The sequence below is a fragment of the Archocentrus centrarchus genome, chromosome 24 (assembly GCF_007364275.1).
Source record: "Archocentrus centrarchus isolate MPI-CPG fArcCen1 chromosome 24, fArcCen1, whole genome shotgun sequence".
Classification (NCBI taxonomy): domain Eukaryota; kingdom Metazoa; phylum Chordata; class Actinopteri; order Cichliformes; family Cichlidae; genus Archocentrus; species Archocentrus centrarchus.
In genome coordinates this window covers 15,938,923-15,962,845 of record NC_044369.1, presented here as the reverse complement: position 1 = coordinate 15,962,845, position 23,923 = coordinate 15,938,923, and the positions used below count along the sequence as shown (strand labels likewise).

General features: G+C 40.1%; 2 protein-coding genes across 3 annotated transcripts in view; one reads left to right on the top strand and one right to left on the bottom strand.

Annotated features, from left to right (window-relative positions):
- LOC115774387 (protein EFR3 homolog B) overlaps positions 1-1,176 on the bottom strand; it is a 32,503-nt gene extending 31,327 nt beyond the window's left edge. Inside the window, exons 1-2 of one of the 2 annotated variants that reach the window (XM_030721643.1) lie at positions 1,012-1,176; positions 436-577 (exon numbers count right to left, since the gene is read on the bottom strand). In XM_030721643.1, coding sequence (XP_030577503.1) covers positions 436-442 — 7 coding nt within the window. In that variant the 5' untranslated portion in view covers positions 443-577; positions 1,012-1,176. Of the gene's footprint in view, positions 1-435; positions 578-703; positions 875-1,011 lie in introns of those variants that run through there. The other variant, XM_030721644.1, reaches the window with a different exon arrangement.
- On the top strand, positions 7-22,542 carry LOC115774386 (adenylate cyclase type 8). Its single transcript, XM_030721640.1, has 22 exons — positions 7-408; positions 8,808-8,930; positions 10,053-10,264; positions 11,484-12,224; positions 12,806-12,955; positions 13,071-13,201; positions 13,431-13,542; positions 13,632-13,759; positions 14,668-14,826; positions 15,112-15,346; positions 15,602-15,772; positions 15,871-15,971; positions 16,467-16,668; positions 17,808-17,900; positions 18,072-18,232; positions 18,559-18,640; positions 18,825-18,983; positions 20,511-20,657; positions 20,869-20,961; positions 21,095-21,209; positions 21,363-21,565; positions 22,094-22,542. The coding sequence occupies exons 3-22, from the start codon at positions 10,109-10,111 to the stop codon at positions 22,307-22,309; spliced, it is 3,555 nt and encodes a 1,184-aa protein (XP_030577500.1). The 5' UTR covers positions 7-408; positions 8,808-8,930; positions 10,053-10,108; the 3' UTR covers positions 22,310-22,542.
- The last annotated feature ends 1,381 nt before the right edge of the window (positions 22,543-23,923 follow it).

The following is a 23,923-nucleotide window of genomic DNA, read 5'->3' as shown; positions in this document are numbered from 1 at the left end:
TCACTGACACAATGGACCCCACTATCCAGCCCTCTGGTCGAGAGAGGGGGAAAGAAAGGGAAGGGTGGAGAGAAGCAGGGCAAAAGGGGCACTGTGGGATAGCCATTCAGTGAGTGGGCTTGAGGTTCAAGGAATGCTGCCATGGATGTCAACAATGGATGCCACCATAGGCAAAATGTCTGCTGGGGGATTTTTGTGCAAGTTCAAATACTTGGATGCAGGACCAGACACACCGAAACACCAATGTAAAGCTTCTACCACAAAGCTTTTCCTTCTATCGGGTAGCAGTGTTTTTTTTGTTTTTTTTTTTTTGGATATATAATTATTGGTATGTGTATTCTGGGCTTCCTTTTTGGGCCAACCTCATGTGGAGGACATGAATTATTTCTCTACGGAATGATGGAGCAGGTATAAAATAGTTTGGCGTTAACGCACCTGACATGTTGGATATCAGTCACAAGGAGGCGTTGCTCTTCCAGGATCAAGAAGAGGAGGAGACGGGTGGCACTTCAGTCCCAAGCTGAGTTTCCACCGGCGCTTCGAAAATCAGGAAAGCAGCCGGATTGTCTTCGGCCTGCTGAAGTTAAAATGTCCAAATTAGCGGAAGCGCTAATGCATATTGCTAACACTTAGTATGTCTGAACCTATCATTGTACATTATCGTTTTCCTAGCTAGTGCTAAAAACATGGTTAAAAAATTAACCTCCAGCATCCGGACAGAAATGTGAAATCATCCCAGTTAGCGGGTAATTAATTAGACGTTAGCAATCCCAGTCAGCATGCCTTTTCATCCTACAGTATCCCAATACTTTTCCTTGATTTAAGTTTACACACAAACTTGTGGTTACCAGTTCTAACGAGCCTGACTCACACTATTCAAATGTTGACACGACTGTTTTCAGCTCCTAGCTAAGTATGCTAACGTTAGCATGGCTAGCTGTCTTGTTAGCCCCTCCGGCTTTCCTGATGTGAATTAATTAACGTCGGAACCCCCCCTTTTTTTTTCCTTACCATGAAGTGAAAAGCAGCAAAATCTCTAAAATGTGAGGCATACGGACAACTTAACTAAAGCTCAGCTACGCCAAGACACCATGTTTTTAGTTAAGCCAGTCAGCCGGCTAGCAGAGCAGCTGCTCGTGGCTAAATATGGTGACAGCCCACCACCGGACAGCATCTTTAGTCATGTTTGAAGAATTCACACAGGACCTGCCCATGCCTTTTCTTTACTGGATAAATATCGAAAAGATAAACATAATTTTATACAAACACGCCTGATGTATCAGATACGATTCTGACAAAATAATTATAAATATTTGAGTATTATTAGAGCATTGAAAAAAAAAACGTTATAATACTAGACATTAAGTTACTGGTAAGGACGCGCTCACCTAATTTAACTTAATCTAGTGAATGTCACTGACGTAGCAAAGCAGCGACCGCGATTACAAAAGTCGAGAGGACACTGGTAGTCAGTGGCATGACAAATATTGGCCTTTAGTCGCTAGAGAATTTGTTAATGCTGTTTCCAAAATAGTTCAAATGCCACAAATCACTTCCTCAAAGGAGTTACTGTTTAACTTCTTATGCAGTTCCCTTTATTTAGAAATAGGAAAAATAAATAAAAATGAATTTGAAAGAAATGTTTTTTTGGATGATGTTTTTCTACAGCTGAGGATGGGACATCCTGCTTTCCAGAAGTCTTTCTCTCTGCCAGTTGGTGGAAGCACTGAGTCACAATTATCTGCTTTAGAAGATAATTATCTTTCCCAATCATTGTTTCTCCTTAAGTGTGACATTGCATGAAAAATATTAGTAAGTGAACATGTCACTTTTTCTGCCACCTTGTCAAAACTTGTGCCTGCCATTCTCTCCCCAGGGTCTTTTACCTTACTGAGTCATCAGTCTTTTATATGCATAGGCGTAGGAACCGGGGGGGATGGAGGGGACGTGTCCCCCCCAATATTGGAGACAGGCATATTTGTCCCAACCAAAAATTACACAGCAGAGGAGAAAAATACTTGATTTTGAAATCTTTAACTCGCGTGCTTGTATTTTGAAGGCACAACATGCACTCCCCCCCCTTCCTCTGAACGGCTCTGAGTGTTTGGGAGGTGGGAGACAGACAGCGGCAGGAGTCAGAAACTCTTGAATGAGGTAAAACATGTCTGGATCGTTACCATGAACAGAGCCGGACTGAGGCATAGGCGACATATGCGGCTACCACCACCAGGGGGGCCCCAAGCTCACATACATTTGTAATGAAACTTTATGCTAGTGCACTGGTAACATTTGTCTATGCACTGGTAACAATTATCTGTGCACTGGTAACAATTATCTGTGCACTGGTAACATTTATCTGTGCACTGGTAACAATTATCTGTGCACTGGTAACTATGCATTAGTAACATTTATGTGTGCACTCGTAACAATATCTATAAATTTGTAACAATTATCTATGCACTGGTAATATTTGTGTATGCACTGATAACAATTATCTATGCATTGGTAACATTTATTTATGCACTGGTAACATTTATCTGTGCATTAGTAACATTTATTTGTGCACTGGTAACATTTATCTGTGCATTGGTAACATTTATCTGTGCACTGGTAACATTTATCTGTGAATTGGTAACATTTTGTCCCCATAGAATTATAAGGTTCTACCTACGTTCTGACCAGTTTTGAGATATTGAGCTTTAAAGTTTTTGCACTCTGTATCGCAAAAAATACACATGGAATAAGTCTTGTTCATGCATGATTATGAAACACACCCTATATGTATTCTAAATCAGTAATATCAAAATCCTATTAAATGTGCAAATGTTTTTTTTGTTTGTTTGTTTTTTGAACAAATATAATGCAGATAGAACCTTCTAATTCTAAAAACTCCTTTTTTGTGTGGAATTATAAGGTTCTATCTGCAAAATGTGATAACTACTACTGATTTTCAAGGAATGAAAAATAGTTAACTTATAGTAAGTTTTAAACCATAAAATATAATAAAGTGTCCACAAGTATGGTTAAAATCAAATTTAATGAATTCTGTGACATTTTTTTAAATTTCTTCTTTCATGGCAAACTGTTTTTACGGACACATTTCCCTTCCCTTTACTAGAAGAAGATGATGCTTGACAAAGTTTTATCTTTGAATGTTTCAATGCTACAACATCTCCATCCATCCATTCTCTTCCGCTTATTCTGTTCAGGGTCATGAGGCGGGGGGTCTGGAGCCTATCACAGCTGACATAGGGTGAGAAGCACAGTACACCCTGTATAGGTCACCAGCCTGTCGCAGGGCTAACACAGAGAGACAGACAACCATTCACACCTATGGGCAATTTAGAGTGACCAATTAACTTAACCCCAGTAACTGCGTGGCTTTGGACTGTGGGAGGAAACCCACACAGACACGGGGAAAACATGCAAACTCTATTTATAATAAATAAATAGAACAAAATAAACATTTGATATAAATTTAGGAGGCGTATACTTTGACATATAAGCAAACTCAAGTTTCAATAAAATTTGTACAGTCAAACAAATTCTGGATAATTTACCACAATGTTTTTTTTTCCCCATTTAGCCTAGATCTTTTTAAATTTTACAAGCTGCAATCTACCTGAAAAAGCATTCTTTAAAATAAACATTTAGATTCTGAGTCCATGTCCACTGAGTACAAAAATCCAAATAAAAACTCATCCCACTTAAAAGGTAGCTTTTTTAAACTTGAATCTTTAATTAAAATCATTCTGCTATAAAAATGTCACTGACAATGAACTGTTTTCTTTCGGTTGTATTTATTCAGGAAAAATGTAACAATTTCTTTGCCGTCCCTATTCTGGTGTTTTTTTCTTTTACTTGCTCTTCTGGAGTTTGATGACAGAAATAAAAATAGACAGAGCTTATTAGCATGGTACCACTGCTAGGTCACAGAATATATTAAAATCTGAAGTCATTCTTCAATCAATAATATTTTATACATGAGGTAACTTACATTTTGACCTTTGACTATTCTCAATATATTGACAACAGACAGAAGTACTAATGGCAGGAAAATTCTTAACTTTTGATTTTTTTTAGATTGCACTGAGCTGTTTCTTTGCACTGTTAGCTACAAAGCTAGCAAGCTAAGAAACAGCTCAGTGCAATCTAAAACAAAAAAAAAATCAAAAGTTAAGAATTTTCCTGCCATTAGTACTTCTGTCTGTTGTCAACTCATTTTTGAAATCCTCAAGCTTTAGATGTCTTGTAAACAGCCCCAGCTTACCATGAAACATTTTCTCTAGCATCTCCTCTGCTCCTTTGCTTGACATTGGGCACCAACATTACAAAAAAAGAAGTAGCCTGATTGGCTCTCTTGTGAACATTTCAAGTGCCTATTGGTTCACAGACAGAACCTTATAGTACCAAGTTAAAGTTTAATTTTGCAGATAGAACCTTATTATTTTGTGAATAATATATATACATTTGAAAAAAATCTCTTACATATTGTTCATAAGTGGTCAGCAAATAAGTATATGACAATAACTCAGCTTTGTCAAAAATGTCAGAACCTTATAATTCTAAGGGGACGATTTATCTGTGTATTGGTAACATTTCTCTGTGCACTGGTAACATTTATCTGTGTATTGGTAACATTTATCTGTGCATTGGTAACATTTATCTGTGCACTGGTAACATTTATCTGTGCATTGGTAACATTTATCTGTGCATTGGTAACATTTATCTGTGCACTGTGCACTGGTAACATTTATCTGTGCACTGTGCACTGGTAACATTTATCTGTGCATTGGTAACATTTATCTGTGCATTGGTAACATTTATCTGTGCACTGGTAACATTTATCTGTGTATTGGTAACATTTATCTGTGCATTGGTAACATTTATCTGTGCACTGTGCACTGGTAACATTTATCTGTGCACTGTGCACTGGTAACATTTATCTGTGCATTGGTAACATTTATCTGTGCAGTGGTAACATTTATCTGTGCACTGTGCACTGGTAACATTTATCTGTGCATTGGTAACATTTATCTGTGCATTGGTAACATTTATCTGTGCACTGTGCACTGGTAACATTTATCTGTGCACTGTGCACTGGTAACATTTATCTGTGTATTGGTAACATTTATCTGTGCATTGGTAACAGTTATCTGTGCACTGGTAACATTTATCTGTGTATTGGTAACATTTATCTGTGTATTGGTAACATTTATCTGTGAAATGGTAACATTTATCTGTGTATTGGTAACATTTATCTGTGCATTGGTAACATTTATCTGTGCACTGGTAACATTTATCTGTGCACTGTGCATTGGTAACATTTATCTGTGCACTGGTAACATTTATCTGTGAATTGGTAACATTTATCTGTGCATTGGTAACATTTATCTGTGCACTGTGCACTGGTAACATTTATCTGTGCACTGTGCACTGGTAACATTTATCTGTGTATTGGTAACATTTATCTGTGCATTGGTAACATTTATCTGTGCACTGTGCACTGGTAACATTTATCTGTGCACTGGTAACATTTATCTGTGCATTGGTAACATTTATCTGTGCATTGGTAACATTTATCTGTGCATTGGTAACATTTATCTGTGCATTGGTAACATTTATCTGTGCACTGGTAACATTTATCTGTGCACTGGTAACATTTATCTGTGCATTGGTAACATTTATCTGTGCACTGGTAACATTTATCTGTGCATTGGTAACATTTATCTGTGCACTGGTAACATTTATCTGTGCATTGGTAACATTTATCTGTGCACTGGTAACATTTATCTGTGAATTGGTAACATTTATCTGTGCATTGGTAACATTTATCTGTGCATTGGTAACATTTATCTGTGCACTGGTAACATTTATCTGTGCACTGGTAACATTTATCTGTGCATTGGTAACATTTATCTGTGCACTGGTAACATTTATCTGTGCACTGGTAACAACTATCTGTTCATTGGTAACATTTGTGCATTGATAAGTATGCACTGGTAACAGTTATCTATGCACTGGTAAAATTTATCTGTGCACTGGTAACATTTATCTGTGATCAAGCCAGTTTGCCCACGTCCTACAATTATAAAACATATACATATGTAAATTATACATGCAATCATATAAGTGTACACGACACTATTTTTCCAAGAAACATTTGAAAAATAAGAAAGTAAAAGATCAAATAGCATTTTTTTAAATGCTTTTCTCAGAGTATTTATGGATCTGTCACGTTTCCGATATGTGTCCCCCCCCAATAGGAAACTCATTCCTATTTATATGGCATTAGTTCTGAATAGAATTGAGCTGTAAAAGATATAAATAATATGATAAAAGACAGTATAAAGGAAACAGGAGGCAATGTGCATATGGTGCAAACTGTTTGAGATAAGGCTATAGTGTATGTTTGTAGTGATGTTGTTATAATTGTGAGTCCAAGCAGTTCCACCGGAGTGACTTGATGAACTGATTAGGTGCTTGTACAGCTCTTAAGATGAAATCTTAAGAGCTGTGTTCTGTAAACACCTCTGGAAGGAGTTCAGATAGGCTGTGGCATGTGTGTGTGTGTGTGTGTGTGTGTTTGTGTGTGTGTGTGTGTGTGTTGGGGGGGCGGGGGGGGGGGGGGTGTTGGGGGCTTGGTAGGAGACAAGCAATATTTTGAGAAGGAAGCCACCTTCTCAAAAGCTTTCTGTGGTTGGTGAAAATAGTAAAGTTTCAGTGACAGTCTCCACTTTACAGCATGTCTCTGTAATGCTTTGACCCCTATTGACTTGTACACATCCTTACTTTAAAGAGGTTTGTGTGACTGCCAGCGCTTCAGATCTACACTTCTACTGACAAAAATAGCTTTGTGTCCAACATGTGTGAGTTGTTTGGCACACAGTCAGTCTCTTAGGTCAGTTCTGTTGCTGGTTTAGCTTTAGTAATTGATAAAGTCGTCTTATTAGCGTATAGCCAAAGCAGTAATGCTAATTATATTCTGGAGTTTTGCCCATAGCAGACTAACTCCTCATCAGGTGTAAACAAGTTCACAGTTCACCTTGATTAGAGTGGCAAAATAAAACCACAGACTGAGTGTGTAAAGTAGACTGACAGTCACAGACATTTGTTTATAATGAATACCAAAGCTGGGTTATTCCAGGCTGATCTACCCTCCTCACCACTTTACTCCCCCCTCATTGTTTGTTGTGCCATCAGAGGAGTAAACTTATTTAAAGGTGCCTTATTTCAAGTGTCAGAGAGCTATGTTGATGTGGGAGCAGTTAAAGTAGCACTAATTGCCTTAGACCTGGCAGCTATTTTTAGCTGTGCCGTAATCAGCAAGAAAGGTCTGAGCAACAGTGTCACGGTGGGACAGATGAGGACTCATTACTTCAGTCTTAGGGGCTTTGCATGTTGCCTGGAAACAATTAGCAAAGCAAGGCCCCAAAACATTAACCAGCTTACAACAATGTCCACAAGCCAGCTCGAGACATCAGCCCAGCAGAATGGATACTCTCGGGTCTCGTGCTCTTCTTTGCTTCTTTAACCTGTTGCAAACACAGTACTGCACAGCACAGTTTGCGTGGCTGTTACTATGAACCCTGTTAAAAGCAATATAGCGTCAGCTGGTAAATCTGAAAAAAAAAAGCTGTTGAGGATGCAGATACACCAAAGACTTAGTAATCCAGGATACTTCCAGGATTTTTCAAGACAGCTGCCTTAGCTGTCTTTACAGTTTTTGTAATAAAGTATAAAAACAAATAATATCCAACAACCAAACAATCAGGATATTTGAACACTGTGTGCAAATGACTCTTTGCTTTGTGTAACATTAACCAACCTAATATTATAAATATTAGAGTACAAAAATGTACACAAGAAATCAAAGCAAGAGATTGCTGTTGTTGTTGGAGCAATGGATTCATCAATTAGGCTAAAATTTAACAATTTTTCTTCATAGGGAAGGAAAAGAATAGAAGATTTATTGATTTAAGCCTTACCAAATGGAGTGCGCTTGCATGAAATATTGTAATGATATAGAAGGAATGTCAACTAATCAGGACTAAAACACCAAACAGTCCATAAAGAGCTTCCAAGATGAAAAGAGCCTTGAATTTCTTTAGTTAGACAGAGGTGTAGCAGCTTTGTACACCTACTCAGAAACGCTTGAATTTAAATGTTTAGCAAAGGCAGCTTCATTGCCTTGTGTTTGCTGAAGCACCTCGGGGTCCTGCTGCCAGGTGGGAGATGATTCAGCTTCCTTGCTTTCAAACTCAACCTTGCTTTGCCTTTTAGGCATTGTTTTTACCTGTGCATGGCCTGACAGGAATTGGTCACCCCTGTGTCTCTAATTTCACAGATTCACTTTAGTAACCAGGAGCCCAGAGGCATGAGGCAGCATCACTGTTTTATTATTGCTTCTATATCAGAATGGGGTGAAAAAGTTAAAAAAGAAAAGAGTTTATTAAGGAGATATGTGACCATGCATTAATGTTTCCCCTGCCTCAATAAGATTTGTTGACTTGGCCAAATAAGAGAGTGCTGTTTTTATCTTGGCGTTGTCCTGGTGTCAGTGACCTCAGGTTTTACAGGCCAGTAAGTGTGGCTGCGGACTAATTAATCTTCTTTGCACTCTTCACTCCTGCAACTCTGCTTTGTGGCAGTTCTTGACATCATTTCAAAACAGTCCAGATGGTGGCCCGCAACCCTGAAAGAACGACTCCTCCCATCTTAGCTGGACCTTTGTGTCACTTTTCGCATCAGCGTTGGATACTGCATCACAGCGGGTTCCGCTTCAAGTTTCCTTTTTCCTTTTATAGGTTGCATCTTAAATATCAGAGCCGATGAAATCAGCAAAAATGAATTATGACAAGCCAGATGCACAGATCCCATGGCAGAAACCGGACATTATCAGTGGACGCGCTTTATGTGAAACGTTACAGGTCAGTTGTGTAATATTCACAATGTTTTGTTTTTTTTTCTTTTTTGTTATTTTTCACAGATTGTAACTTATGGGGAGCTTATTGTCCACACTTGACAGCTGAAACTACAAATGTAAAGGCACAGTAGAATGATGAAAGTGATACTTCCACAGCAGAGAATCTGTAATGTTTTCTGTATGATCAAAAAGTCAGTAAAGATGCACACTTAATATTGTTTTGCTGCCGTGATGATTGACCTAATTACTCATCATCATGAAGTGTTTTAGCATATCCAGTCTGTTCTGTGCAGATATGTGATCTTGGTGAGAATCAGCCTGGTGGCGGTAGACTGTGAGTGGGTGGGACAACAGCATCTACAGCCAGAAGGAGCTGGAGGAGTTTAACTCTGAGCATTAACTAGCTCAGGTCTAAATCTGGCCAGATAATTCGCTGGAAAGCTGCCTTTCTTCTGGCACACACTGTAAACACGTGGAGCCAACCAGGTGGCCTTTTCTGGCGTGGTTGAATGTGTGCAGCATAACAAATTTTTATCTAAAAGAATTAGGATCTCATGAGGATTTGTTGCTCGGTTTATATAATGCGTAAAGAGTTTCAACGACTATTAAATCTTTCACACGTGGTCTTCAGATGCACAAAACTGCAAAGGTACTTAAGATTCAGCATTTCATATTAGTAGATGCAGCACTGCTTTTGACACAGAAAGTCAAGCAACCTTTTATTTTTCTATAAAAATGAGCAAATTCATTTTTCCTGATTTCCTCAGACAGATACTAACACTGCTGGTCACTCAAAGTGCAGTGTGTCTGTAAGACAAATCCATATTAGGCTAAATTTGGTGGAATAAAGATCAAAGTTAAAATTAATTAAAGTCAGCTTCCTTTAGGCATTATTTTGCCATGTCCTAACTTCTTTTTAATTTTATTTCTGGCCATAATGTCCAGTTATCTGTTCAAATTTAGTATTCTACTTTTACTTGTGTGTCAAAAACACTTTGTAAACTCTGCTTTAAAAGGTACTATATAAATAAAGCTCTTATTATAAAACTTACTGATGAACTCTGTTTTTCAAGCAATATCACAGAATCTGGTCCTTACTGACTCCACCTTTCCCTTCATATTCCAGGCTCCTACCTACTCCTGATCTGATACCAACAGCTGAGGTCAGCTGAGATTGCCACCATGGTGACCTTTGCTGACACGATGCAGGTCTCCCCCGTGGGGCTGCATGAGCTGCCCTGTCTAACCGCCACCATGTCCCCTGGCCTGCGGCGGAAAAGGATGCTGTGGCAGAGCGCAGTAAAACACATCATTATGCAGCAGGAGCTCAGTGCCCAGGTGATTGATTGTTCTGGTCTCCAGTAGATTGTTGTGTTTTATTTTAGTTTTTGTGACTACATATTTATAAAATTCCTAGGATATTGTGGATGTTACAACACACTGTTTATAGTTAATTCAAAACCATACCTCAGTAATGGTTATTAACAATACTTGAAATTTGTGTTTCTCTTCACCACAAAGCTGTTAAGCTTACCATTAAAATCTAATGCGTGTTGAAATGGTGCTGCCATTTATATTGCAAAAATGAATCATATTAACAATAGACATGTGATGATATAATAAGCCTATCAAGATTCTTCTAGAAGCAAGTCTCACCATTTGCCATCAGAACTGGTAACACGTCTTAATTTTGGCAGTTTTTTTTTTACGCATTAACTAGAACTGTATTTCAAATGGTCTGTTTGTATGCTTTTGTACACAGGCTCAGTCTACCCCCATTTGCCAAATAAGAGACAAAAACACAATGAAGTTAAAGATGAAAAGACCCTTGAATTTTTTAGTTAAACAGATGTGTAGCGGCTTTGTACACCTACTCAGAAATGCTTGAATTTAAATGTTTAGCAAAGGCAGCTTCGTTGCCTTGTGTTTGCTGAAGCACCTCAGGGTCCTCCTACCAGGTGGGAGATGATTCAGCTTCCTTGCTTTCAAACTCAACCTTGCTTTGCCTTTTAGGCATTGTTTTTAACCTGTGCACGGCATGACAGGAATTTGTCACCCCTGTGTCTCTAATTTCACAGATTCACTTTAGTAACCATGAGCCCAGAGGCATGAGGCAGCATCACTGTTTTATTATTATTTCTACATCATTGGCCCTGCTTCAAAAAGATTTGTTGACTTGGCTAAAAAAGAGAGCGCTGCCTTTACCTTGGCATTGTCCTGGTGCCAGTGACCTCGGCTTTTACAGGCCAGTAAGAGTGGCTGCTGACTAATTAATCCTCTTTGCATGTGAATGTGGCTGTTTTTACACCATCCATTAAGTGTCTATTTCTGTAAGCTTTTTGTACACAGACTCTATCTGCCTCCATTTCCCAAATGAAAGATGAAAACACAAGTTTGTAACTTTGAATGAAGGATCAAATTAGTTCTACCTGTCATTGTTTTGTTCACAACAATTTTGTAAGGATGATTTGTTGTCGTGACAGCTCTACAACACGGGAATACAAAGGAACAAGTGCTGATATTACTTGAAATGATTTCTATATTTATCCTTTGACAGTTGGGTGTTGAACCAGCACGCAAAATCTTTGTGACAGATGCCTACATAGAGGAGATCAACAGGCAAATCCGCAGCAAAGCTTCACGTGGGGTCACAAAGCGCCGCTCTTCCACATTCAGAGTCCAGCCCGTGGTCCGTGAATCCACCAGAACACACGGCAGTACCGGGGGTGCTTTTAACGACTACTCCAGCGACGCCGACTTCTTTGTCCACTGGGGTCGAACCGTTTGTGGCGTCTACATACCCACGCTTTTGCACACCTTCAAGTCCCATGACCTAGAGAAACTCTACCAGCAGCACTCGTCTACCCAAAGACGTAACTCTCTGGCCATCACCAATGTGATAGATGTGGTGGCCAAGCTACACATATTGGTTCTGTACCTGGCGTTGGCGCCAGATGCTTCCACAGACACTTTGCGTGGCTGCCTGACAGGCATGTTCATGGCCTTAGCCACAGTTCTGTGTATCACGGTGTTGACCCAGAAAGACTCCATGTCCCCACAGTGGCTTCACTACGCCGGCCTCACCAGCTGGTTGTCGCAGACCACGCAGGTGCTGGGGGGGCTGGTGTACGGACTGGAAAAAGACCCATCGTGGTACCTCTTATTTACTTTGTTTGCAACATACACACTGCTGCCATTACCTCTGCTGTGGGCCATATGTGCGGGCTCCCTCACCTCAATACTGCACATTCTGGTGGAGATAGTGTGCTGCTACAGTGATGCTTTGCTTCTGAGAAAGGTGAGAAAAACAAGTCTCTTTTTGAATTTCCTTTACTACTGTTACACTTAAGGTGTAGAGCATGTAGATAAAGACAGTCTGTTAAGGTTTATGGAAAGTTTGTTTTCTTAGAGCCTTTTGTAGGTGGCAGGAGGCAGAGATCGAGAAAAGAAATGCTGGAGTTTGAAAGTAAATGGTGTTCTCGGTTTCTCAGTCTGATCCAACCCGCGCTTCTTATGTGTGGTTTCAGAAAAACTGAGATGGTGATCATTTATATACAGTCTCACTAAAGCCTCTCAGTTCATGTGAATTTCAATAATACATTGCCTAACCTGGCTTTAAAGTACACTGGGATACTATGATTTTTTTTTTTTACAAACTTCACATTAAAATTCACTATTTCTATCCATCCAGCGTCTATATGCTCTCAATCCAATACTGGTTCAAGGCCTACCATACATACACAATTTCCCCTCTCCGTTCAAGCTTTTTTTCAAGGTTTTATCTCATTTTTCTACCCCCGCCCCCCTTTTTTTTTTTTTTGCCCCAGATGCTCTGGGTTTTCTGTGAATAAATGCAGCATTTAAACTCTTTGGATGTAGGTGTTTGCCAGAGGCCTGCTGTACTTGGGGATGAACACAGCTGGTTTGTTCATTCACTACCTGACAGACCACGCCCAGCGCCAGGCTTTCCTGGAGACGCGACGCTGCATCGAGGGACGCCTCAAATTAGAGCAAGAGAACCAGAGACAGGTACAATGAAGACAGAACTGCCCTGATGTTTAAAGCCAGAGAATTTGCTGTATTGTGACTACAGCTTTGACTGAACTCATATTCTTGACTGTCACATTATTACACTGCCTGACAGGAGCGCCTAGTTCTGTCCATCCTTCCTCGCTTTGTTGCCTTGGAGATGATTGCTGACATGAGTGCTATGGAAAATGATCTAAACCCTCAAGAGTTTCACAAGATCTATATCCACCAGTACAAAGACGTCAGGTACACACACACACACACGTACGTCAGTATATTAGTTTAGCTTTAGTTAGTTTTAGCATTTTTTGGGTCAAAGGCCTCCAAATCACTATTCACTTGTAAGTAAGGCTTAAGAAAAACAGTTTTTTTCACTCTGATTATCAAGTTGCAGGCAAACCTCATGCCTGTAATGTGTTTACTAGAACATAAATATTTATTTTCAGACATCTTTGTCTTTTTCTCCTTCCTGTAGCATCCTTTTTGCAGACATCAAGGGCTTCACTTTGTTGTCTATGAACCTGTCGGCCCAGGATCTGGTTCGAACCCTCAATGAGCTCTTTGGACGCTTTGACCGACTGGCAGACGTGAGAACCTGAGCGCTTTTTTTTTTTTTTTTTTGGTTTATGTAAAACATCTCCCAGCTTCTAATGTCCCTCTTCTTCTTTCATCGCAGGAGCACCACTGCTTACGGATAAAGATACTGGGAGACTGTTACTACTGTGTTTCAGGGGTTCCTGAGCCACAGCGTGCCCACGCCCGTTATTGTGTTGAGATGGGCCTGGCTATGATCAACACTATACGGTCAGTCATCATATTTAAACCCAAAGATAAATTCTGCATAACTGAGAAAATTGCCATTTTGCATGTATGTTTGGGTGCAGGAATCAAGACTCCAAATAAGTAACAATGGTTTTCAGCATTTTTATTAGACCTGTGAAAACTTGCTATAGTATAACAAATAAAATCCTTTATTTATCCAGGTAGAAGTCTTACTGGGATGAAAAATCTATTTTCAAGAGTGATGCAGTGATCATAAAGTCCCCCAGTGACATCTGACAATTTCAGGTCCCTCTGTACAAAATTATCCCTAATTCTGTTTTGAGTGTGAGGATAAATGTTTGTAAAATATTTTGAGAGCAAAGGTCACACTGGCCATACTTCCAAGATTTTAGTGTACATATCAGGACATAATTTAAGAAAAAAATCATGTGGGCCTTAGCAGGTTTTAAAATTATGTAACTATGACCTCAGATAAAATACAAAGAGTAACAAAAATTAAGCCAAAATGCAGAAGGTGTGTGTGTGTGTGTTGTGAGTTAACACAATGCAAAAGAGGAAAGACATTAGCAGTGATCTTAAATAAGCAGCTGTTGCTGTTCTGCAGTGAGAAAGGTTATTTACAGGTGGAAAACATTCAGTTGCCAGTCTTCTCAGGAGTGAACGTTGCAGCAAATTCACCAGTCAGACTGTGCAATGCTCAGAGAAACTGCAAAAAAACCCACAAGTGCCCATCTTAGACTGTACAGACCTCAGTTAAGATGTTAAATGTTAAAGTTTATGACAGTACAATTAGAACAAAAAAAAACTGAAAAGAGAATATAAACTGATTTTGCAGTTTATAAATCATGACTCTACAGCCATCCATACAATTGTGTAAGATAAAAGATTATTTTATAAGTCATGGTCACTTTACTGCTCACCATCATCAGGTATGTACGGAAGCAACTGAAGTTCGACATGGACATGAGGATTGGTATCCACTCGGGCTCTGTCCTCTGTGGGGTGTTGGGTCTGCAGAAATGGCAGTTTGATGTCTGGTCCTGGGATGTGGGCATTGCCAACATGTTGGAAGCCGGGGGCATACCTGGGTGAGCAGGTTTCTATAAGACAAATATGTAAGCTAAGAAAAATACACTTACTATTTAATTTCTTAAAAGGTACATTTACTTTTAATATTCGTCAGTGGACTGGTGATGGATGAATGATGAAAAATGCTAAAAAAGGTTTGATGTAGAGGGTGCATCTTTTGTTCTCAGTTCATTTACAGTATTTTTATTTTAGACTTTCACTCTGTAAAGTGTATCTGGATCAGTAAATCCAGATAACCAAGCACTCATTTCTTTTTACATCAATTATTTTTCTCCCTTAACCAGACGCATTCACATCTCAAGGGCAACTCTGGATTGTCTAGAAGGCACCTACAAGACAGAGGATGGCCATGGCCGTGACAGGAATGCTTTCCTACGAAAATATAACATCGACACGTTCCTCATCTGCCCTCAGGAGGACAGGGACAAACTTGACCACATTGAGCTCCCCAAAGCCCAACAACCAATTCAAACCTGGAATCCATGTGTACCTTTCAGGACTGTAGTTGACATGAACAGTGTAAGTGCACAAATACCAACAGAAACAGGAAGAAAGGTGCTGAATTTTAGTGGGGCTAGGTTAATTGGTGATTCTAAATTGCCCATAGGTGTGAATGTGAGTTCAATGCCAAGTTCCTGAAAAGGATAAGCAGAGTAGAATGGATGGATGGATGGATGGATGGAAATATGCAAAAGACTTAGAAATGAGTAAGGGGGCACACATATCGTACACACCATGTCTGAGGTCCACCAGCATCTGATTCTTTTCTTTCAGATTCTAGCTGCCTTCACAAATGGCTCAATGCCCAGCCTTTGGCAGTCCAACTCCAGAGAGATTAACAAACGCATCAAACATGCTATTGAGCTTCGAAGCAGTGAGCGTATGCACAAAGAGCACATCACACTACTGACCCTTGTCTTCAAGGACTCAAACATCGAGGACAAGGTAGGCTGCATAGAAAAGTCAGAAAAACAAACTGATCTCCAAAGAGACTCATGTAGCTGAAACGTGACATTTATTTTGCTCACTTACGACCGGTCCAGTTTTCCCAGATGAGAGACGAAATGTTCAACTCCAACCTGGTCTGCGCCTTCATCTTGCTTCTGTTTCTCATGGCTGCCCAGGCCCTCATCCCTGCCCCCAGGTAGGAGAACACCAACATGTTAGAATCAGTGTTCACTGTTTATTCCATTTATCACATGACAATTCTGTCCTTTTATGCCTCAACTCAACTTTTAAACCTCAACTTATAAAGTTTTAAATGAATATCTTCAATAATATTTTAATATCAGCATTACCCTTGCGCTCATTTAACCCTAAAAAGAGCTCCCATTGTGTTCTTTTTTTTCTGATTTTCCAGCTGCTGTAGTCAAGATTGTTTTTTTGTAGTTTTTTTTTAACTTTGATGCCACCTGGTGGTTTTTAAAAGAATGCACTGAACCTTGCTATCAAGAGCTTACCTGCCACAGCCCCTTAAATCTACACCTTTCATATTGCACACCTGCATTTTTTATTTGTTTTATTATTTTTTTCCTTGGGGGGGGGGGGGTTGCTTTGCTTCACTGGATTAACATGTTCATGACTTTAGTTACTTTCTTCTTCTTCTTAACCCCCCCCACCCATTCTACCGCACCTGTAGGCTGTTTCCGGCGGTCCTCCAGTTTTCAGTCTTCCTGCTTGCCAACATGCTGCTGCTCTTGGTTGCCTTTGCTGAAGAGTTCAAGTGGACTCCTGCATCACTGCAGCACTTCTGTTGCTGGATCCACGAAAACAACAGTGCCCGCAATCTGTTTACCCTTATAGCGATCTTCATCAACTTTGGCTTAGCCTCTACTGACATGGTGAGAATCTAAACAACACAGGAGAAGAATAATATACACAAAATTCCCTCTTTTTCAACACTACATTTTTTATGCCTGCACTATTGCACTTGTTCTATCTATCCAGTTGTAATTGACCCTTGTAAACTGAATGAATGTGAATCCAGCACATTAATTTGCATAATTTTCTCTGAAATAAATATGCATAAAGCACAAAGTAGCACTTCCCTGCTGATATTTGCACCCAACAGGACCCAGGACTGCAACAAGTTAAAAAAAAAATAAAATAAGCACAAGGGCCTTTTCAGTGATGTAAAAGGCCCTTGTAAATGTAAAGAGGTAAAAGGGGACTTTTGCAGTGATTAATTTACTTATGTAATTGTTACCTGAATCTGCTGGTCTATTTTGCTCCGAGGAGATATATTTACAGCAAGTTTCAGCTCTTTCTTTGGATGCTTAGCCCAAAGCTCTACTGTTCTGGTAAACATTCACCACTGCTATTGTTTTTAGCTGCCACAAGTAGCTGTATTTAGCAAATTTTCTTCTTCTTCTTCACAGCAGCTTATCTGCCTCCATCTTACCCCATCCCTCGCATCCTCCTCTGTCCTCCTTCACTACATCCATGAATCTTCTCTGTGGTCTTCCTCTTTTCCTCCTGCCTGGCAGCTCCATCTTCAACATCCTTTGTCCAGTATATCCACTATATCTCCTCTGCACATGTCCAACCCATCCTCTCTAACTTTTTCTCCAAACTGCTCAGCCTGAGCTGTCCCTCTGATATATTATTTCTAATCCTGTCAGCTCTGCCACCTCCAGCTTGGCTTCCTGTCATTTTGTTAGTGCCACTGTATTTAGCAGAACTCACTGAACATTACCTTCTCAGTAACAAATAAGACAAACTGATTCAACAGGTATATGTTTCCTTCAGTCAGTAGTAGAGAACGAAAATCGACCTAAAACACGATAAAAGGTTATAAATCACCAATCATCAGAGTTTGCAGCTGGAGAGCAGCCAAGTCTGTTTTCAAGGTTTTTCCTCCAGAGTACCAACGTAAAAGTACAAACGGGCGTCAATAATTAATTAACCCTTCAACTGCCACTCTGTGGTGCAGACTGTGGCCTAATTGGTATCTGCTTGGAATATTTTGTGCTGCTTGCAGGTGTGGTGCATCCTCACGAACACAGGAGAGGCTGACATAGTGGACAAGACCACCACAGGCTCATGTCCACTCACCGTCTGCATTTACCCTGAGGCAAGGACAACAGTAGTTTAAATTTGGTACTGTTATTAAAGAAATTTTATATGGTTTCCTGCTGATTTATCCAAATGTCTCTCTTGTTTGTTTTTTTTAAAAGCACATCTAGTTTCAATAAAGTTAAATCATTAATGCTTGCTCATCTATCCCATTTTTTCCCTTTTTCAGATTTTTGTGTTGAGTGGCGTGATTGCCATGGTGACTTGTGCAGTGTTTCTGCGTCTTAACTCTCTGCTGAAGCTGGCGATGCTGCTGCTGGCAGTGGCCGTCTACTCCTATCTCAGCCACCTGGCATTCGTCTCAATCACACGCCACGATACACTGCACAGGTCTGTACTAAACTGTACTGCTACTGCACTTTTACTACACAGCACTGTAATTAAATATTCACCTCTATAGAAACTATATGGGAAAAAGTATTGGCCCACACCTCTTAATCTTTCAGTTCAGGTGTTTTCAGTTCAGGTACATGGTGCATAAAAGTTGCTTTTTCAGATTCAATAACTGCAGAGTTCCAAACCTCCTCTGGCATTAACAGCAGCACAAAAACTGTGCAATGGGAGCTTCATGGCATGGGTTTCCATGGCCAAGCAGCTCCTGTAGGTGTATTTTTGTCCATAGAGTGTATCGATTTTCCTAAAATACTTTGTTACAGGTCTCACTATGTCAGAAGAAGTGGAATTTCCGTCCTTCTCATGGCCATGTTTATTGTTGCCATCTTCTACAATGGACGCCAGGTGCTCATAACCTTTATTTTCTCAGTTTGAACTGAATTTTCAGTTGAAATTTGAAAATGAGATGATCCTGTCATACCATCAGTATTTTTCTAGCATATGTTACTGAGACCAGAACTGGTTACTGTCACACAGGAGTGTATTGCAGGCAGGTGATGTTCTGTCTCGCCGTATCTTTTCTACCCAGTGGGAGGCAACTGCCAGACTGGACTTCCTGTGGCGTTTGCAGGCCCAGCAGGAGGTGGCAGACATGAGGGAGTTGCGGGAACACAATGAGTGTTTGCTTTACAACATCCTACCAGTTCATGTAGCTCAACATTTCCTGGACCGGAGCAAGCATGACGAGGTAACAGAAGCACCCCGAAACCTTTGATCTCACTTCTTTTGGCAGACAATCAGATTCACAGCAGTCTCAGACCGAGAGACCATCAATTCTTTGGAAATACTGATTGGACTAATAAATAGCAGTTTAGCTGTTTATGGGGTTCCTTATTTTCAAAAATGCAAAACAGGTGCGGCGATTTATTGACACATGCAAACAGACATAGAAATTCAGTATATAGGGCAGAAACAGAATTTGTGCAAGCTTGAAAGTCAATATTTGTAGTAGCTGTTATTCTTCAACACAGCCTGAACTGTCTTGAATAAACTTTCTTGTCATTTCTTTAAGAAGTTTTCCAGTATAGTTCTCCCGGCTTCTTGAAGGACATTCAAAGCTGCTCTTTAGATGTTGGCTGACTTTTGTTTCGTTCTTAGTCAAAATGATCCCACACTGCTTGAATAATGTTGCCAATATTTTTTGTTATATTACCATGTGGAATCTGATGGTACTTTTCTCTGTTCATAATTCCATCAATTTTGTCAAGATCTCCCAACACTGCTGGCTGAAATGCAGCCACGACAGAGGCTCCACCATGTTTTACTGATGGCTGCAGACTCTCACTGTTGTACCTCTCTCATGACCTCTTTTATACACACTGACAACAATTTGAACCAAAAATTTCGAATTGAACTGATTTTCAGTCCAGTTCTTGTGTAATTTGGCAGACCTCAGCCTTTTCATCCTGTTTCCCTTTCTTAAGAATGGCTTCTTGACAGCCACCCTTCCAGTGAGACCATTTCTGATGAGACTTCAGCAAACAGTAGATGGATCAACTGACGGGTCAGATGCGTTTCATTTTTTTCCCTATTTCTTAAGGACATGACTTTCAGATACTGTTCATCTGCTGCAGATAGTTTTTTTTTTTGTTTGTTTTTTGTTTGTTTTTTTGGATCTGCCACTTCTTTTGTCCTTCACTCCAGTTTCCTCAAATTTTGTAAGAATACACTGCACACAGTGCAAAGATATGCCAAGTTTGGAGTTAACAGCAATTTGGGAATCACTTTGTTGATGCAAAAATACTATTTTATGCCTGTCAGACTGTGATATCTTTGGCATTTTGCATAGATTCAACTAAAGAAATGAGAACAAATGATGTCTTTTTGTGACAAGCTGCTAGTAACAAAATGTCTAAAGATACCATTTAAACACCCAGTTCATTCCTGGAGTTAGGTGCCTTTTTTTATGTTTAAATGATTCAGTATTTAGTGGCTTAACAAACAAACAAAAACATTCCTCTGAAAATGGTCAGGTACAAGGACTGGACTGAAAATGAGTGAAAAAGCAGCCAATGTCCAAAGAAAAACTGTGAAAGATCTTCAGAAAGCCCAGAGAACTATTGCTCAAGACCAGTTTTTACAAAATTACCAGACAGCCCGGCTCCTTGGAAACAAAATATAAAGAAATTAAGGGTGGCGCAAGACTTTTGCACAGTACTGTGTATGACTCAAAAAGAGGATTTTAAGGATTCACCCATCACGATTCTCCTTTTAGGATCTTTACTCCCAGTCCTACGATGAAGTGGGCGTTATGTTTGCCTCCATCGCTGGGTTCGATGAGTACTTTGAGGAGAAAGAAATGAAACATGAAGGAGTGGAATGCCTCCGCCTGCTCAATGAGATAATTGCCGGGTTTGATGAGGTGAGCGTTGGATTGAAAATCTGGTATATTTATAGAATTTCCCTCTTGGAACAATTATTTATCTGATAAATATAAGACAGAGATAGTGAAGTTCAATCCAGGACTCATGTTCTGGATTGACACGAGTCCTGGATTGATAAATGGGATAGCTGCTAATTGCATAAGTCAGCTGCTAAACCTGATGTGTAATTTAATCTTATCTTCTAATAAGCTGTTTGAGGAGCCGTATTTTCACCATGTGGAGAAGATTAAGACAATTGGGAGCTGCTACATGGCGGCATCAGGTTTAGCTCCAGATAAACAGGTGGGAGATCTTTCTGTGCGTGGCTTGGATTATTTCCCTTTGTTTTGTTTTACTACCTTTGCTTTCATTTGTGGTCCCTGTTATGATATCGTCTCTCTGTTTGAAACTCCACATTCATCTTTGTCTCCTCCAGACATCGATGGATGAATGGAACCACCTGAGTGAGCTGGTTTTGTTTGCACTGGCAATGCAAGAGACCTTGAAAGAGATTATTAGGCACTCCACCCAAAACTTTCAGCTGCGTGTGGGTAAGCAGCATGACCTCCCACAACCACACACACAGATGTACATCAGCACAGTATTGTTAATTATATAAATTATACAAAACAATCTATTAAGGCTTTATAGCGTCGTAGACCTACAAACATATGAAATTATTGTCTGGGTTTGGACCCATACAGGCATTGCCCATGGACCCGTGGTTGCAGGGGTGATCGGTGCCACCAAACCGCAGTATGATATCTGGGGAGCGACAGTGAACTTAGCCAGCCGCATGGACAGCACAGGTGTGAGCGGACGCATCCAAGTACCTGAGGCCACCCGCAGGATTTTAACCGAATGGGGCTTTGTCCTGCAGCTGCGTGGAGAAATATTTGTCAAGGGGGTGAGCGGAGACTGATTATGAAGGCTAGTTATCCTCACAAGTAATGTGGGAGACACAACAATAAAGTATTTGCAATAAGTGAGTCTTTCGCATCACTGTGGAGGATCTTTGGCCCACTTGTTTCTCATCTGTTCTTGAGTTTCTTTAAATCGCGGCATGATGTGTTGCTTTTTGAGATCGGTTAGCCTGCTTCACTTTCTCAGACAGGTTACATTTAAGTGATTTCTTGATTCAACAGCAGTTTATAAATGCTGAAATCATCATTTACAAACTGCATTACTCGGGATACCTTTGTCTAATAATAAAATTTGTTCCGAAACATGTAAGTGTGACAAATATGCAAATAGTGGCAAATGTGTTTTCACAGCCCTGTGAGGTGCAGCATCTGGATTTATGTTCAGAAAGTCTTCATTTGTGTACAAAATGTGTATATGTTCAGCAATAAGCCCCGCAATTACCATAGCTGTGACAATATCTTAATTATGCACATGATGAGGATCACTTTTTGAGCTTTGTTTTTCATTGCAGGTAAGCGAGCACCAGGGGAAAGTCCGTACCTATTTCATCAGTACCATGCGCAGTAAGATGGCCAACAACGGGACAGATGGCTGCCTGGGGGGGCGGACAGGAGGACGCATGACGCTGGCAGAGGTAGTGTTCAGTCTCGTCCAGGCCAGACAAAAGGAGAAGATGAGAGAGAGCAGCACGAGGTTTAACCGGACTCCCTCCAGACTGCAGCGCTGACGGGACTGTCAGGGGTCAAACGGCTGCACGTTGGTCATGACACATTTCAGCCATATTCCTTTAATGCTTTGCCATAACCGAATAAGCCGCACAGACAAAATGCCGGCGTACCTGTGGTAGAAGTCCAGTCCCGCATAAATCTTTATTCCGGTTTCTTCCAAGACTGTGTCCAACCCATCTTTCATGGCATCTTCAGGAAATTTTGGACAACTTATGGGAATTCATCTGTGCTCATATTTCTTGAGTTCTGGACCAAAGCTTTAATCTTTGCACGATACACAGAGCCACATCTTCTGAAGTTTAATCAGACAGGACTTAACTGTGCTATGTAATCAAGATTCTGGCTTCTTCTAAGTTTCAAATGCATCGTGAAAGCAGTGCAAACTATTTTTTTTATCATTATTATTGCCATATTAATGTGCTATATGACTGATTTTAAGTTTGTTTTGTGCAAAACAAAGGAAAAGCCAACATGTCTTTTTTGTCTGCTGGGTTAATACTTCAGCAACACGTCAGACCTCCAAGCCAAACACTACCTCTAAGCACAAACGCTCCTAAATTACAAATGGCCAATACAGAATGGTGTTTTGTTTTTGTGTCTTTGTTTGTATTGTGTTTTATTATATTGGATTTTTTTTTTAGTAAATGTCATGTTGTGAAGTGAAGCATTATTTCTACTTTATATGCACAGATTTTGTGTGTTAAAGTGATTTTGATGACTGTACTTCACCCATTCAGCATAATCCAAGAACAACTGATTGCTGCTTGGTTTACTTTTGTAAATACTCTATTTGCATAGCTTCCATTTAGCCAGTATTTCTTGTTTTCTCCCTTGTCAGAGTCAGTGTTGCTCTGGGATTGTGAGATTCATAACAAAGACTGAACCAGTTTTAATGCCAAAATCACCTCATATGTCCCTCCATTCCTGTTATAGTCACAGTAAAAGGAAAGTGCACCATCTGATTTTATGTATCACAATATAATAAAAAAAAAATCATTTGGTCCTTATAGGTCTTACAAGTACTGACACATTACACCGAGCCGTTGGGTCCTTAACAAAATGCAGAAGCAGTGTGTGCAAAACTAACTACACTCTGTGATTCAGCAGCTTGTAGAACCACTTTTAACAGCAATAACTTGAAGTAATCATTTTCTGTATGACTTTGTCAGTCTCTCGCATCACTGTGGAGGAATTCTGGATAACTCTTCTTTACAGAGTTGTTTGAGTTTATTGAGGTTTGCAGGCATTTGTTTATGCACAGCTCTCTTAAGGTCCTGCCACAGCATTTCAGTCAGGTTGAGGTTTGGACTTTAATTGGTCCATTGCAGCACCTGGATTCTTTTCTTTTTCAGTCATTCTGTTGGAGATTTGCTGCTGACGCGTTGTGAGCCGTAATGGCTATAGTGTAATTAAAAAGGGAGGGGTGGTTGACCACACAGCACAGTGAGCAATGCTACATTAATGGCCCTACTCACTGTGGCCACACATGCCCTTACCCCGAGGCCCTATGTGTGTAGTTTTGGCCAAGCTGTCAGACAGATGGCCTCACATTTGACTCTAGAATACTTTGGTAAGGTGCTCAGGTCCTGTGGCTGCAAAAGAAGCCCAAATCA